Here is a 16,480-nt window from a genome sequence, read left to right as displayed (position 1 = left end):
TCTTGCACTCTGATGTGAAGCGGTGCTGGAGAAAGAGCAAAATAAGAGTAGACACAGAGCCAACTATAATTTGTTTCCTTCATTAGCCTAAACTGGGGAGCTCTGAAAACAGTCTTGACAGTCCTCAGTCCTAAAATCTAGGCAGTGCTAAGGAAGATATGGTGATGATTCATGAGCATGTAGTTGCAATTTTAGATCAGATCAGAGGGCTACATAATCCATATATTATTTGACAATTACCAGTATGTGATACTGTGCAGAGGAAAATGCATGGAATCCCAGAAAAGACAATTGCACAGTAAAAAACTTGTAGAGGAAACATCTGAGAATCATACAGTCATTTAAGAGTGGAAGGGACCTGTGGAGGTCATCTGGTCCAACCTTCTGCTCAAAGCAGGGCTCATCAGCTGCATTTTCCAATCCCCGAGGGGTTTTGTGCCCTCCCTGGGCACAGTGATCTCAAATGCTGACTAGAGGGGAGTAGTCACTTGATTGTCTGGCTAATAAAGCCCAGGCTGCAGCAGTCTATCATTGCTGCAAGGGCACCCTGCTGACACCTGTTCAGTCTCTCTCCCAGGCCCCCAAGTTCTTTTTCTGCAGAGCTGTTACCCAGCCAGTCAGTCCCCCACCCTGTGCTGTTGCTTGAGGTTATTTAGGCCCAAGTGCAGGACTTCAAATTCGTTTTCCGTGAACTTTCCAGGAACATTCCTTCAAGCAGCTCAGGTCCCTCTGAATGGCAGCCCTGTCCTCCAGCATGTTAAGCGCTCCCTTCAGTTTGGCGTCATCTGCAAACTTGCTATTCCTTTGCATCACGTAGGTTATTGAAATTGTTAAATAGTATTGGCCTTAACCCCAAGGAATGCCAGCCACTAATTGGACCTGCAGCTATTGACCACAGTGCTTTCTACCTGGCAGTCCATGCAGTTTTTCACACTTCTTGGAGCCTATTTCAAGCCTCACCAGTTAAACTTTGGATTGTGTTATGAAGTAAAACAGATTTTATAAGTTTAAAAAAAAAAAAAAGAAAAAAAAAGACACCTTCTAGAGTAAAACCTTCTTTTATGCTGCAGAAATGTACAGTGATACAAAGGCATCGGTCTCTAAATGCATCAGGACCTACCTTTTTAACTTCGCATATGAGCAGAGAAGTACTGAGAACTTGTGAGCTTAAGTTAAGGGTAGTACATTAAATTTCTGGAGAGACTCTCAAGGGATTTGAAAAAGTTTGGCATGTTTTTACTTAAGCTTTATTTAGTCTGTCCTCTGAGCTCAGTTCTCACATTGGGATATGAATAAATTAGTGGGTACTAAGGTAACTGCCAGGTTGTTCATTGCATTTAGAGTGAGCTTGATCTAGAAGGCAAATGATTTATGAATTCAAGTTGCCACAGAACAAACTTATTTTCATCTTTTTTGGCTTGTTTCTCTGTATAAAAGCTTTATATTGGTGTGCTCTTAACTTTCACTAGATCAGGGCAATTCAACAGATCCCTTAACAGTCTGTAATTTGCAGGTGTTGAATCCATATAAAAAATCCATCTTAACTCAGAGTGCTTTTGTAACACACTTATTACAGTCCTTGAAGAGGAATAGGATTTCTCACTGTGCAGTCCAGCTATCTTTGCTGTTGATTTGTTCATTCTTTGATGTCCAGACTTGGAAGTCCTTCAAGAAATGTTAGAAGGTAGTATTTTTAGTTTTGGAACTGTACTGTGTATAATTGAGATCCTTTTTTCTTCATGAATAGGATTCCTCCCTGTAAAGGTGTAAACGAGGAAACGCAGAAGGCTCTGGACCGATCTCTTCTTGATTGCACTTTCCGATTACAAGGTAGAAATAATCGCACATGGGTGGCTGAGCTGGTGTTTGCAAACTGTCCACTTAATAGCACTTCATCCAGGGAGCAAGGTAAGTTTTATTTAGGTAGACTGGTAAATTTTGTGGTTTTGTGTTTTACATTGTCTGTTCCAGTAGTTCTAATGTTTTGGTGGTACTGGACAACTGTCTGCTCTTAAGATTTCTAATGAACCACAGTGCACCTGGATGAAAATTTAGACTGCTGAGCTGATGCACTTTTATTATTTAAATATGCTTCCTGGTCACTTGCCACAGTTTACTTGTAGTCTGTAAACCACAGTTCAGGAAACACTAGTTTAACCAGTATTTACCATCTCCTAACACTGCAGGACCAACCCGTCATGTTTACCTGACGTATGAAAACCAGTTATCTGAACCAGTTGGAGGTCGCAAAGTTGTTGAGATGTTCCTTAATGACTGGAACAGTATTGCTCGGCTGTATGAATGTGTCCTGGAGTTTGCACGATCCTTACCAGGTACAGAAATCATTTCCTTTTCATTAAAATGATGTGTTTACAGATTACTATGGTTTTCTCACTCTAACTCTTTTCTCTTCTCTCTTCAAAGACATACCCAACCACTTAAATGTTTTTTCGGAAGTTCGTATCTACAATTACCGAAAACTTATCCTTTGTTATGGAACTACCAAGGGGAGCTCAGTAAGTAACTCCTAAGCACACTTAAAATGTATGTTTGAAAACAGAATGGGTGGGCCTAGAGTTCTCAGAATTGTGCTACAAAATATCTCCTTGTATTGCATTATTGTGGAATTAATATTGATGAATGTAGAAAAGACAGAAATAGAGGGTGCCAGATTACTAATTTGCTAGGTTACTAGATGTTCAGAATTCCTGAGAATTTGTATAAGATGCTTCAAATTGTGGGAAGGACAGTTATATGCTCTGATTGATGAAAGCTGGTGTGGCAGCCTTTTTCCGACAAACTTATGGTAAGTGTTGCTACTGGTCACTGTATACTGGGATATATGGATATATGTAAGTTGTGTGCTTAATGCTGCCTCAGAACAAAGGACTCTGACAACATCTTAAATGCAGTACTGTGCTTCCAAATGAGGCAGTCCTTAATTATTTTGTAGCAGTGCTGTTCCCTTGTTCAGAACTCTAGCTTACTCTTTAGTATTTGAATTTACAGCTTATTAATTACTTCGATAACCGTGTACTTGCTCACACCCTTGCATTAAATGCAAGGTAGAGGAGGAAGTAAGTGCACATTTATTACAGACTAAGAATGTATTTTTGTGTGCAACTGGTGCAAAGTAGCTGATGCAGTTGAAATTTGCTTCCTGGAAGGTTTTTGTGTCCATGTTCTGGGCTGAATTTTTAAGAGTATTTCTATGTGCATTTTATTGGGACAGTTAACAAGTAGCAAGAGTAGCAGTGTGGATTTTGCATGTCACTTCCTTACATATTAGCATGTCCAGTTCTCGGTTTTGTGTGATATGACTGAGAAAACCAATCCACCTCCAGCAACTCATTAATCAGTTCTCTGCAGCATGAATCTCTCAAGCCTTTGGCAGAAAAGGCTTTTGTTCTTTCTGATCGACTTGCTAAAGTAATTCCCCAGTTTTGTGGTTGCCAACAACCCAGCTAGCTAAATGGATGTTAACACTAACTGCACTTTTTTTTTTTAGAACCTCAACAACTTTTGAGGAAGGTGAGTTAGGAATCTGTTGAGGTTTGAAAAATGACAGCAGACCAGCTTTCTTGTTATAACCTCATAGTTGTTCTAGTTTCCAAGACCATTTTATGTTCTTGACATTGCAGATCAGCATTCAGTGGAACTCCATACTCCAGAAGTTCCACATTTCACTGGGAACTGTTGGCCCAAACTCAGGTTGCAGTAATTGTCACAACACAATTCTGCACCAGCTCCAGGAGATGTTTAATAAAACACCAAATGTGGTGCAGTTGTTACAGGTAACATTTTTAAAACTTCTCTCAAGAAAAGTGCAAGATAATTAAGAGCTGAATTCTGATTAAACTGTTCTCTTCAAAATTACATATGTTATGATTGTTTATGGATCTCATTTGCAGAAGGTGGCTTGGGGAAGATTGTATCCCCCCCATGCCCCATTTTCCCTGACCTTTACTTAAAGGTAAGCTATCTGATCGCTCAACATCTGTTCTCTTTCAGGTTTTGTTTGACACTCAGGCTCCATTAAATGCAATCAACAAACTTCCAACTGTGCCCATGCTGGGTCTGACTCAACGCACCAACACTGCCTATCAGTGTTTCTCAATTCTGCCACAGTCACCCACGCATATCAGGCTGGCTTTTAGGAATATGTACTGCATTGATATCTACTGCCGGAGTCGTGGTGTTGTAGCAATACGTGATGGGGCGTACAGTCTCTTTGACAACAGCAAAATAGTTGAAGGTTTTTACCCTGCGCCTGGATTAAAGGTGATTGTTTCTGTGTTTGCTGGCATGTTGTAAGTAAGTGAGGTTCTAACTTGAAGTATGGATCTGATGTGAAGAGTTTTGTGAAACTTCTTTTGTGAAGAGCTGCAATCCTTCCAAAATTCTGAGAACAGAAGGAATTTTCTGATTTGTAAGTAGATTTGTTAATTAATTTGAATTAAAACATTTCCTTTAAGAAAACTAGCATCAAGCATCAGGGGTTTCTTTTCTATGTGATAAAGTAATGTAGAGGCCACTTCAGGCATCCTTTTGTTAAAACTTGCTGAAGCTTTGTGAACAGGCTAGATGTATTCTCTAGGATTAACAACAACTGCTCCTCACAAACTATGTTGTGTGGCAGGACAGTGCCTGTATGTTGCAGATGAGGAAACACTCCATGTCAGATGATTCTAGGCAGAAACTTCTCTTTTTAAAACAGTTTCCATCAGTGTGTGGCAGGAGCCTGTGGCTTTGCTTCTGAATACAGTGCTGGTTTGCTCCTCCTGAAAAATAAATCTGTGCACACTCTGACAGAATACGTTAGCTGAGGGCAGCTTCTATCAGGGCTAGTTATACTGAAATATTGGAAAGTGGCACCCGTTGTGAAACAGAATAGTTTGCTAATTTTTTCTTCTGACAGTTGCAGCTGAACACTGATTCTCTGGTACTGCATTTAGCTGATCCTAAACATCTATCTCTCTCAAAAATTCTAAGTGGAAGGCTAATGGGAAGAGGAGGGGGATTGTAGATACCAGTGGAAAAGTGTAAGAGAATGAAATTGGGAAGGTAGAGGAGGAAGTAATTCAAGAGGGTTGGCAAATTCCTCTGGGTACAAGAGAGTACTATGGAGGAGGTGACCAGGGCATTCTTACCCAAACAGGGCAGTTGTAGGTGTGGTACAACAGCCCATTAGGTTCTAGATACTGATGAATTGTTCTGGAACAGCTATTTCCAGATGTAGGCTTTTCCTTATTTTTAACAAAAAATGAAAAATGTTGGTATTTTAATTAGCTAGAGATATTTCATGCTAATGAGCAAGGTTTCTTGTTTGGTGGCAATGCAAGATCCCTTTTTTAAAAGAAAAAGGAAATTAAGCTTAAATATCCACTGAGAAGCTCTGTTTATGAATTGATATATTTTGCAAACTATTCATACTGTATATAATGATGCCCACTAGTAGGTAGTTCTGGATACCTGCCTGTTTCTTATGTGGTGTGGCTAATAAAGGTAGTATTAGAGCTCAGCAAATACTGTGCTCATTTATGTAATAAAATTTAAATGGGGAAACTGCTAACAAAACTGATTTTTTCCACAGACGTTCCTGAACATGTTTGTTGACAGCAATCAGGATGCACGAAGACGATCTGTAAATGAAGACGATAACCCACCTTCTCCTATTGGAGGAGACATGATGGATTCTTTGATATCACAGCTTCAACCCCAGCAGCAACCACAGCAACAGGTACCCTCCAGGCAAAATAAGAAATGTTTATTGTCTTCCACAACTGTAAGTTTTAAGCACTTACCTTCTAAAAGGATTAGCAGTAAAAAATGGAAAGGGAGACTATAAAACTGCTCTGCTGTGGAATTACCTTTGGGGCAAAATGTATTAATTTATTTTGCTGTTTCTCATCCCAGTGTAAACAGCCCATAGCATATGAACAGCAGCTTTGGAAGGTCACATGAGACTTGCCTTAGAAGCAAAGGACTGAGGGAGGGAAAGTGACTGTTTAGATGAAAGATGGGAGGGAGAGTCAGGAAGCTTCTCTGTTATAGTGTGGCAGATACAAAGGAATGAGGTGCAGAGGTATTAGGTCTTGAGGAAAAATTGCAAAAAGTCCCTGAAAAGAAATAGTGAGCACCTAACAAGGTGATACAAAGAATCAAGTAAATATGTTGATGGACCTATCAGATTTCATAGGTGGGGACCAAACTCTCATTAGTATTCTCCTGCATGTACTTAACTTCAGATTTAGTACAAAATGATCAAAGATTTTCATTGTCCTGTGTTGACAATTTCAGCCATTTGCAAAACAGGCAGGAGCATCGGGACCATATCCTCTTACTTCACCACCCACCTCCTATCACAACACAGTGACGCCATCTCCATCTATGATGCACACACAGTCACCAGGTAAGATGGCTGAGTGTGTGCTAGTCATGTACTGGAAATACACATGCAGCTCTTTGTGTGTGTGTGCATGCTTTTTCTATTATTTGAGCTGTGTTTAGCTCCAAGTTAGCCAAGACAATGCACCTTATATTGTGGAAAAATAGCAAAGCAAAGTCCTGCCGTGCATGTTTTGGAAAGTACATTTTGAAGCTAAAAAAAAACATTCAGTGAAATGGTCATCTTGAGCTATGTAATATTTGGGACCATTTCATTCTTACAGCTTATAACTTGCTCAGATCAAAACCTGGTAATTTAAAATACCTGCTTTTTCAGAAAAGCTTTTCGTCACCAAAGCTCTGCTTTCTGCTCCCAGCTGTTACAGCACAACAGCTGAAAATGTTTAAATTTGAGGAAGGGCTGGGCAAGGGGGAAATGCCATTCTTCAAGCCAAGTATCTTGGAAAGTTTCCTTTCTGTGGTGAATCAATCTGGAAAATACAACACTCATGCATGTACAAAATACCGCCTTTGAGTGCAAAAACAAATTCTCATTAATCTTGTTTGCTGTCTCCCTAGAAAGGAGATAGTTGTAGCAGTTGATAGAAGAAATTATAACAGAAAAATGTGAAATGTGTATGTTGAGTGATGTGTTGTCTTTGATTAGGAAATTTGCATGCTGCAAGCTCACCTAGTGGAGCTTTAAGAGCACCATCACCAGCATCCTTTGGTCCAACTCCTTCACCTTCCTCTCTTGGAATCACAATGGGACAAACAGCTAACTTTGCCAGCCCACATGGTGAGTTCTCTACTTGCAGGTGTATGTGTAGTGACAGGGAGAGCACATTTGCTTCTTGAAATTAAGTCTTCCAGAGCAGACTTAAGTTGAGAAAAATTTGTGATTTGTAATTGGCTTAAGTAGCTGTTTTCACACATGGGGTGTAACTTTTAACAGTAGTCAGAAGTAGCTGCGTGGCACGTTGAGGTGTTCCTAGTGCTTTAAAAATTGACTATCAGTCACTCTTTCCTGCTTAGTAATGTGGGGAAACTCCATGTGGTCTTGTAGCAGAACAATGGCTGCAGCTTTTAATGAGCATTGTGTCTTGTTAGATTAGTTAATGTATTTTCACTGCTTACATTTCCTGGAAAAATACCTGGAACAGGTTAGAAATTCAAATACTTGCAATTTGAAAACTTTGTCAGTGTCTTGCTAATTTGACATACATATATGCAAGCAGCATGCCTTTTGGTTTTTTCCTTTATTAAGTTTTTTTTTGAAAGCTGCCAAAACAATTGTTTGTTGTAATCACTGTGCTTTGGAAACCATTCCATAGATCACAATAAATGAACAGTTCAGATTGTAATTTTAGCACACCAGTTTAACTGTTAAGATGAACAAAGTGAGATAGATACACAACAGACTGTTTAAGAAGCTTGTTCTGATCAGTCTTTATAGTGGAGTACAAAACCAAAGATACTTTTGCAGAGATAACTGCAAGATACTGAATAGATAAGGAACAGTCTAGCTGAGGGTTTCATTTGCTAAGGAGCAGTAGAAGTCCACGTCTATAGGCAAGAGCTGGTTTTAGTTTAGACCTTGTTACGTGTTGAACATGCCAATTTGTTTTAATATTCAATTTTAGTTTACTTTTTAAAAAATACAACCAGAAAACCCTTGAATCTGTATCTTTTTTATTATTATTTTTCCCCTCACTATGTTTTTTTATATGGTTGTAAAATGTAGTGTAAAAGCTTGCAGACACTTTCATGCTTTACAGATTTTTGGTATGCCTTTTTTTAGATTTCTAGATTAGAAAACCTTGTACTTTTTAAAAAAATAATAACGGTCTTGTAACATCTGTAGGTACCATAGACCCAAGCTCACCATACACCATGATGTCACCCAGTCAGCGTGCAGGGAACTGGCCAGGATCTCCCCAGGTCTCTGGTCCATCACCAGCAGCACGAATGCCTGGAATGTCACCAGCCAACCCTTCCCTTCATTCACCTGTCCCAGATGCCTCTCATTCCCCACGAGCTGGAACAAGTAGGTTTCTTTATCAGTGTTATGACTGTGAAACACTCATGTTTAACATCTCTAGTTCTGTTCTTTTTGGTAGTTTTGCGTGTCAGGCTAACAGTCCTTACTGCCCTTGTGCAGTAAAACATCTAAGGAAATGAAGCCTTTATTCTGTCCTCATTCAAGTCTTCTGTAACAAATTGGAAAACGAGTTAAATCATACAGCATAAACTTCAGCAGGATTGATACATCTTGTTGCACTGCAGAAATTAGTCTTAAGCTATTGAGCTCCATGACTGAGAGAAAATTCTTTGGAATGAAAGCAATGATAGGCATATTTGCCTACCCAAATACTAACTTTTCACATCATAGAGTTGTAATGCTGCTTTTGCACGACTGATTTAGCCATCTTTACATCTCATTGAGTTTGTTGTACAAACCTGCTTTCTGCTGGCATGCTGCAGAAAGAGGAAAAGGGACTAGGAATTTAACATTAGTGAGACTCTTCGCATGGGTGGAGGGTTGAAACTCTAATCTTTGACTTTGTCTATCTGTTGCCTACACTAGGCAGCCAAATTCTTAAATAAGAAGGATTAAGCTTTGGCCCAGAGAACTCATTGCTTGAAGAGTGACAACAAATAAAGTGAACACATATCTTATATTTCAGCTTAAATCCTTCCTTACTGCAAGTACTTTTTCCGTATCGACAGGTTCCCAAGCAATGCCGACTAGCATGCCTCCACCTCGTAAACTACCTCAGCGCTCTTGGGCTGCATCCATACCTACAATCCTCACCCACAGTGCCTTGAATATTCTGCTGTTGCCCTCTCCTACCCCTGGGCTTGTGCCGGGACTAGCTGGCAGCTATCTTTGTTCCCCTCTTGAGCGATTCCTTGGATCCGTTATTATGAGGAGACATCTTCAGAGGATCATACAACAGGAAACGGTATGGTTTAGGTTGTTTCAATATTGACCTGCGAGTATGACTTCACAACTGTTCTTTATCATGCTTCTGTACTCCATGTCTTTCAACTCAGGCACAAACTGAAATGCTTCAGATATAATAAGTCTTAGCTGTTGGACTTGTGCTATACTTCTGAATCTTGCCATCTAAAGTGTCAAAATTTAGAAAAAGCATTTAGTTCTGCTTCTTTTCCACACAAATTAGAAGTGGGAAGCCTGTTTGGTCAGGTGAAATTTGATAACCAATATGATAGCAAGACTATGACCAGATTTTCAGATGCTGTGGATTCTGTGAGTTTAGCATGCCCGTTGGGAGTTAACTAGAACAGCCACAGGGTTACTATGGATGCCACTATTTGGCAGGAGTGCCCAAGAAATTGGTTAGTAGTTGACAATAACTGAACTACTCAGTCGTGAATGTTGCTTTGGGGTTTGGGACAGACAGTGTGCGCCTCTTCACTTCTTTGGCATTGATTCAGTGACAGAGAAAGAAGCCAAAACTTGCATGAGCTTCATTCTCAAGGCAATTTCACCTGTATACAAATATCACACGTTTCTTTCTGGAAAGAGGGCAGATTGATCACTACAGTCTTGGGAGGGAGGGAGGGGGCGTTGGGGGGGGGGGGGTGTTCATGCTATTTAATGAATGAGTAATTGAATGTGATACTTCTTTTTATGCAGCTACAGTTAATAAACTCCAATGAACCAGGCGTAATTATGTTTAAGACAGAGGCACTGAAGTGCAGGGTTGCTCTCAATCCCAAAACCAACCAGACCTTGCAACTGAAAGTAACTCCTGAAAATACAGGACAGTGGAAATCAGAGGAGTTACAAGTTTTGGAGAAGTTCTTTGAAACAAGGGTATGTGCTCAAATCATTAATATTTAAATTTTTGTGCATTGCTTTTAATCTCTTGTGGTGTTTTGAGTGGTACAACTGACTTTCATTGTCATGTGTTAGGGCTGTAAAATATGAAATTAACAGCTGTGCATGCTGGTTACCATATTAAATGATATAGCTATTATCTAAATAGGCAGTACTAAATAGTGTCTTTCTTTAGGTTGCAGGACCACCTTTTAAAGCGAACACCCTAATAGCCTTCACAAAATTACTAGGGGCTCCAACGCATATCCTCAGGGACTGCGTACACATCATGAAACTTGAGCTGGTAAGTTAACCGTTCTGTTTAGTTCACCCAACTTCGGTTATTATATTTAAAAAAAAAAAGGTGTGGTATCTTTATCTGTAAACACATAAATTACTCTGAGTTTATATGTATATTATGTAGTGTTAATAAAGTAGTTTTCCTTTTACTGTTAGCTCTCCTGGAAACTCCCAAAATTTCTCTTTTGAACTGATGATTTTGAGAAACGGTAGGCACGTTACTGCACAATAGGCCCATGCATAGGCTGGCTGGAATCTTTCTAATGGTATTCTTGTTTACCTTATGCTCAGTTCTTTCAGAGTTATTCTGACTTGTGCTAAACCTGGCAACATCTGCAAGTTTTGCTAGAGAGCCACATTCTACTTTCTAACACTTAACCTCGTTCATAGCCATCTATGTCACTGACATGAGACCTTTGCTGTTCTTTCTCTGTGCTGCTCTTTCTAAACAGTTCCCTGATCAGGCAAGTCAGCTGAAATGGAATGTGCAGTTCTGTTTAACAATTCCTCCCAGTGCACCGCCAATTGCGCCTCCAGGAACACCTGCTGTTGTGCTGAAATCCAAAATGTTGTTTTTTGTAAGTAGAGCTATCTGTTTTAAAATGTTGTGGGCTGCATGTCTTTGAAATCATCACTGGTTAGTAGCAAAACATAAGCATGCTGTATCTGACAACCATAATAGCTAAAAATGTTCTGTGGTTTGGAAGCCTAGATTTGTGTGCATCTCTTTCCTATAAAAACACAGCAACTCTTCATGTTTTGTGTTCTTGGAGAGATGTTGACAATATATCCTAAAGTTCAGTTTCCTCTGGCCTGCAGGTATCTTCGAATGCTCAGCTTCTGGGTGTTTTGTTCTTCTTTGAGGCACTAACTGCCTAGATTAAGCAATACACACATTAGTGGTGCTGGGAAAGGATAGCAGGAATGAGATGTTTAGAACAAATGTATGCTAGTGTCATCTCTGAGGCAATGCGCACTATAGGGTGCTTTTGAGAATAAAATAGTCTACACCTGTTTGATAGCTTCTCTATTGCAGAATTTATGTCTGAAAACTGATGGGGTGGAAGTGCATGCTGTCTGTAGGTCTAGAGTGTTTAGCTGTATCGAAGTTGCGCTAAAGTATGTGGTCATTCAATTTAACACACTTTTTTGGTTTTCCTGCAGCTCCAGCTCACACAGAAAACGACAGTCCCACAGGAAGCTGTTAGTATTATTGTCCCAATTATTTATGATATGGCTTCGGGTACAACGCAACAGGCTGACATTCCCAGGCAGCAGAACTCTTCTGTTGCTGCTCCAATGATGGTTAGCAATATTCTAAAGAGGTTTGCTGAACTGAATTCACCACGACCAGGTACTGTACATGTCCAGTAGATATATTCTCTTCACCCAGACATCTGTGACAAATCTCCAGTGTAAAACTAATCCTCTCTTAAGTCTGAATTCTTCTTGGCTTCTATCATACTACTTTAGTGATTACAAACTCCTGATGTTACAGGCAATACATAACTTAATAGCAAGGACTGGCAACACAGCAGCAGGTTACACTGATGATTCAGGCTGGGTTTTGCTGTTCTGCCGAAGTGGTAGAATGCACCTCTTGCTGCCCTAACTTTTGCTGCACAGTAGGAGTCATGCTTTTTAACAAGTGGGCCCAGAATGAGTCACAAGAAATATGCTGTGGTCAAGTGTCAGTTTTCATGGTTAATTATGAAGTTGTAGAGCTTAAGAGTAGAATATAAAGGGATGTTAAAATAGTTATCAGAACTTGTCCACGTGCTGTGAATGATTAAAAAGTAATTGGAGTGATTGTATACTCCTTTGTCAGCGTGTACACTAATAGAGGCGCATACAGTTCTGTCCACCAAATGTGCTGTGAAGTGTTTGAGCTAAATGGGTTGTTCTGAATGTTCATTGGCCTGTAGGTTGTGCACTGTGAGCAACGTTGTGCTTTCCCTCTTGTTTCTCATGCTTTTTTTTTTTTTTTTAATACCTGAAACATTGAACAACAATAGCAGGTTCTTTGGGCAGCATGTTGTCTGTATGCAGTGGTTTGGGGTCCATAAGAACAGTTTGGGGTCCATTGGCTTGTAAGAACAGTAACTTTCAGTTCTGCTGTAGTTACATGCTGAGGAACAAAGCCTTTTTCGAATAACACAGTGAATAGATTGAAGTTGTGAATCTAGAGGTTGAATTCTACTTCTATTCTGTATAATTATTCATCTCGTTGTTATGTGGTAATTTTAACTATGCTTGATGGTTTATTTCGATTGCTAGAACATGAGCAATGTTTATCTTAAATTGGTGTGGATATGCATACATTTCTGAAAATTGTCATGAGATTTAAATTAACATGCATTTTCTGTTTTACATGCAGTAATAGTGTAGGTAAATGGGAGACAGAATAGCCTTGAGGGCATGTGGGGTTACCTGTAGGAGTTTTGTATGTGGTACAGAACTGTTGTTTGTATAGCACTTGTATTTCAAGATACGTTAACTAAACTTCAGGCGTTTCTTGTGGAAGGTGCTTCCCCACTGAGTTCCCCTAGGGTGGGGAAGGGTAGATACTTGTTTTGCTGTTTGTTATTGCACAAGTTGTGTTTTAAGGTAAACCCTCCGCAAAATACCACAGCATAGGGACTAATTGTCAAGGCTGCTCTTGAGTATCCCAAGTGAGATGTCTTCTGACGATCATTAGATAGATCAGGGTAGACAATTTTTGTTTGTCACACAAGTTTTGAAGTAGTTTGGGAATATAGTACAGGGATAAGAGTATAGACAGTGAAAAAAATGCATATAAAAAGAGCTTGTGGCCCCAAGCAGGACCTTATCCTGGCAAAGAAGAATGTAGCTAGCTGAGCAGAGGACATTTCTAGTAGTCTTTCATCTGACTTCTAAAAGAAAGAATGAGTCTGTATGGATTTATTTATTTATTTCCACCACCACCGAGCCAAAGTAGGATCTTCCCTGAGGACACTTGAAATGCAGTTTCCCGTGTTCTTACAGTCAAAACTTACATTGTTATATCTGATAAAAAAGAACAAGATACCTTCTTTTCTTTGCCATTGAAAGGTGGTAGGAGATCCAACAGATGAAAGTAGGTTGTTGGGAGACTTCTTTTACAACAGCAGTACATGGGGGATCCCAGATGCATATCCTTTCTCTTCTGATGCTACTGTGCTGTACCCAGGATTTTCACACCTGTGTTAGCTCTTCTGCTACACTAATTGCAATTTGCTTGCGTAAGTGAATTTTTCACTGTTGCAGTCAGAAAGGACCAGGGCTTCCCATTATGCACGTCTGATATTACTGGCACTTTCATTGTAATCCGTAATCAGTGTTGCCTCATTTTGGCTGTATCTTTTTTACCTTTCTCTATTTGTGAGAAAGTATTTTGTATTCAGCTTAATTTTCCTCCTAATAAAATGGTAGTGCCTGAAAAGTAAGTTCTTTTGGAAGAGTTTTCTTTTCAGATGTGTGGGCAAACACATTCTGCTGTGTTTAACAGTAAAATGTTGACTCACTGTGAGTATGCTGTCTTTCTGAGATCACTTTACCTATGCCTCCATGAGAAAAAAATATTTTATTTTGGGGAAATAATTATATGAACTGAGATGGAATAAATGCCCTGGAATAATAGGATTAAACTTGAGCTGTAAGTCTACAACGCTGCATTATGTAGTGAACATCAATCTAGTAAGGAAATGAAAGTCCCTATGGATGCTGGAGGTGACCTTTAGAGAGGAGCTCAAGGGACTTGCGGTATTTCTTAAAGCACTTCATGACTAAGCATTTTTCAGTGACTGATTTTCAGTGATGCAGTGGATGGTATTTAGCCCAGATTTGTAACTTTGATATGATAATAACTTGCCCAGAATAATCTTGGGAATCCCTAGTTTGGCAGTTAGGATTAACGCATCCCAGCAGGCTCTGCTCTTACCTCTTTGCTCAGACTGTTGCTCCTTCAGCAACAAAATTGAGTGTCTTCTAATTGCTCTTTCTTGAAATACGCAGGAAAAATTCAGCCTGCAGTGACCAGGGTACGATGGTGGCTATTAATTGTATTCTCTTACCAGGAAAGAGTAGATGGAAGTCACAGCTGCCTAATACTTCACCTTTTGTTGTTCTAATTAAACCCTTTTGATTCCATTGGTTTTAACTTTTTTAAGCTATTTCAGAATGTGTGTGTGTGTTTTTGTCAAAAAATGCTGGTATTCAAAACTTGAGACAGCTGTGGCTGCTTTTTCCTCTCTGTATTAGTTTTCAGCTGTTTAAAAGAAAAGTCTGTTTGCTCTGTATTCTATTTTGCAGTTTAGATATCAAGGGTAGAGCCAGAGCAATTTGGTTGAAAGAAACAGATCTCTGACTTTTGCCCAGTCTTGGAATTAGAAATGTTTCCAAAACTAGGCTTGGGACAGAAAACATCTTCCAGCTGTTTCAGGCTTGAGTCTTTTGAAATGTTTCGTTTCTGCTCTTAATCAATACAAATAGAACTTGAAAAAGTTTTGGGTTTTTCTTTGTAAGACGTAGTGCTTATGAATTAAAACATAGAGAAAAATTCGTATCGCAGTGCCATGCACGATAAATTCTAGCGCAGATTCAGTCTGACATTCCAAGGCAGCTAGAAGTCCAGAGCCGCTTGCAATTTGACGGCCGAGAAGAGCGGTGCTGCTGGGGGAGCCGGAGCCGCTTCAGTTTACAGCCGTGGCACGTGCCGGGCTCCCGGGAGGCCGCGGGGACGAGCGAGTCGCGGTCACGGTGCCTCCGCCAGCCCCTGCCCGTAGGGGGCAGTCGCCGTGCCGCCGCGCGAGCTTGCGAGAGTGAGGGCGGGTCCGCGGCGCGACGCTAACCTGTCTCTTTTCCCTGTTCCAGGTGAATGCACAATATTTGCGGCCGTTCGTGATTTGATGGTTAATCTTACGCTGCCCCCTGGTGGGCGTCCCTAGACACTTTTAAAAGAAGGCTGAAAGTGAGACAAAACCGCAAAAAAAAAAAAAGTAAAGCCTTCGGTTAAAAGAGGACGTTTTAACTTTACCTTCTTTTTAAGAGCTAACTATAATAAACTGGCAAACTTTCAGGGATGCACTTTCATCAAATGAGTATCACCACGACTTTTGTATAGTGCTGTTGTATAGTGTGTTTTAATGGGAGACACTTCAGACTAGGTAATAGATTGAAGTATCAGCTTGCTGGTAATAGATTTAATATTCTGTTTTATACTATAAAGATTATGAAAATGCCAAACTTGTTTGTTTTTCTGTTTTTCTTATGTTTTGGTGTAATAGTCTTTTTTTAAGGCAGGTCTGTCATTTTTGAATACTGTAAAACTGTGACAAACTTTATATTGAAGCTGTATTTTAATATGACTGCTTTGAATCCTTAAACAATTTATTTGGGCTTGTTGTAAACATGTCCCCAAAAAGCAATATTTAATAAACTGGATTAAAAAATCTTAAACTGGATGTTGTATAATCTTAAACTTTGTTCTGCTCCACTATAACCACTGGCCAGATCTCTTGTATTCACACTTATTTGGCTAGCTCTGTATGTGATCTTGTTTCCACACACACACATGTCCTGCTAACTTTAAAAAAAAAAAAAAACACACTAAAAAAATCACCACCAAACACAACTTCTTTCTTTATTCTATGGCTTTGATTGGTTCTAAGTCATAGGAAAACAGAGTTTGTTTGTTGTCCTGATTGTGTAAATAACCAGTAATTACTTAAAACAGTGCTTCATTTCTTACAGTCCTAAGGAACGACACCTGTTCTGTCTCAAAAGCAAAGTTTAGTGGAAGAAAGCACCTTTTTTCATCTGTCATGGAGTTTGTTGTTATAGACACCTCTATAATAATAAACTATTACTCATCTTATTGTAAAGGCAGGTAAGACAGAAGCTTGAACTGTATACCATGAAGTTGGAGAGGCTGATGCAAACAAGAAA

At 39.6% G+C, this 16,480-nt stretch overlaps 1 protein-coding gene across 1 annotated transcript in view; it reads left to right on the top strand.

Annotated features, from left to right (window-relative positions):
- MED14 (mediator complex subunit 14) overlaps positions 1-15,891 on the top strand; it is a 37,803-nt gene extending 21,912 nt beyond the window's left edge. The window contains exons 17-31 of the mRNA XM_059831446.1: positions 1,748-1,908; positions 2,187-2,333; positions 2,425-2,516; positions 3,642-3,794; positions 4,012-4,281; positions 5,594-5,740; positions 6,301-6,412; positions 7,055-7,186; positions 8,252-8,434; positions 9,118-9,353; positions 10,052-10,231; positions 10,431-10,538; positions 10,987-11,112; positions 11,699-11,888; positions 15,407-15,891. Coding sequence (XP_059687429.1) covers positions 1,748-1,908; positions 2,187-2,333; positions 2,425-2,516; positions 3,642-3,794; positions 4,012-4,281; positions 5,594-5,740; positions 6,301-6,412; positions 7,055-7,186; positions 8,252-8,434; positions 9,118-9,353; positions 10,052-10,231; positions 10,431-10,538; positions 10,987-11,112; positions 11,699-11,888; positions 15,407-15,480 — 2,311 coding nt within the window. The 3' untranslated portion in view covers positions 15,481-15,891. The remainder of the gene's footprint in view (positions 1-1,747; positions 1,909-2,186; positions 2,334-2,424; positions 2,517-3,641; positions 3,795-4,011; positions 4,282-5,593; positions 5,741-6,300; positions 6,413-7,054; positions 7,187-8,251; positions 8,435-9,117; positions 9,354-10,051; positions 10,232-10,430; positions 10,539-10,986; positions 11,113-11,698; positions 11,889-15,406) is intronic.
- Positions 15,892-16,480: the final 589 nt, after the last annotated feature.

The sequence above is a fragment of the Gavia stellata genome, chromosome 1 (genome assembly GCF_030936135.1).
Source record: "Gavia stellata isolate bGavSte3 chromosome 1, bGavSte3.hap2, whole genome shotgun sequence".
Taxonomy (NCBI): Eukaryota; Metazoa; Chordata; class Aves; order Gaviiformes; family Gaviidae; genus Gavia; species Gavia stellata.
The sequence above is the reverse complement of the archived record's forward strand: the minus strand, read 5'-3'. Positions and strand labels throughout refer to the sequence as shown.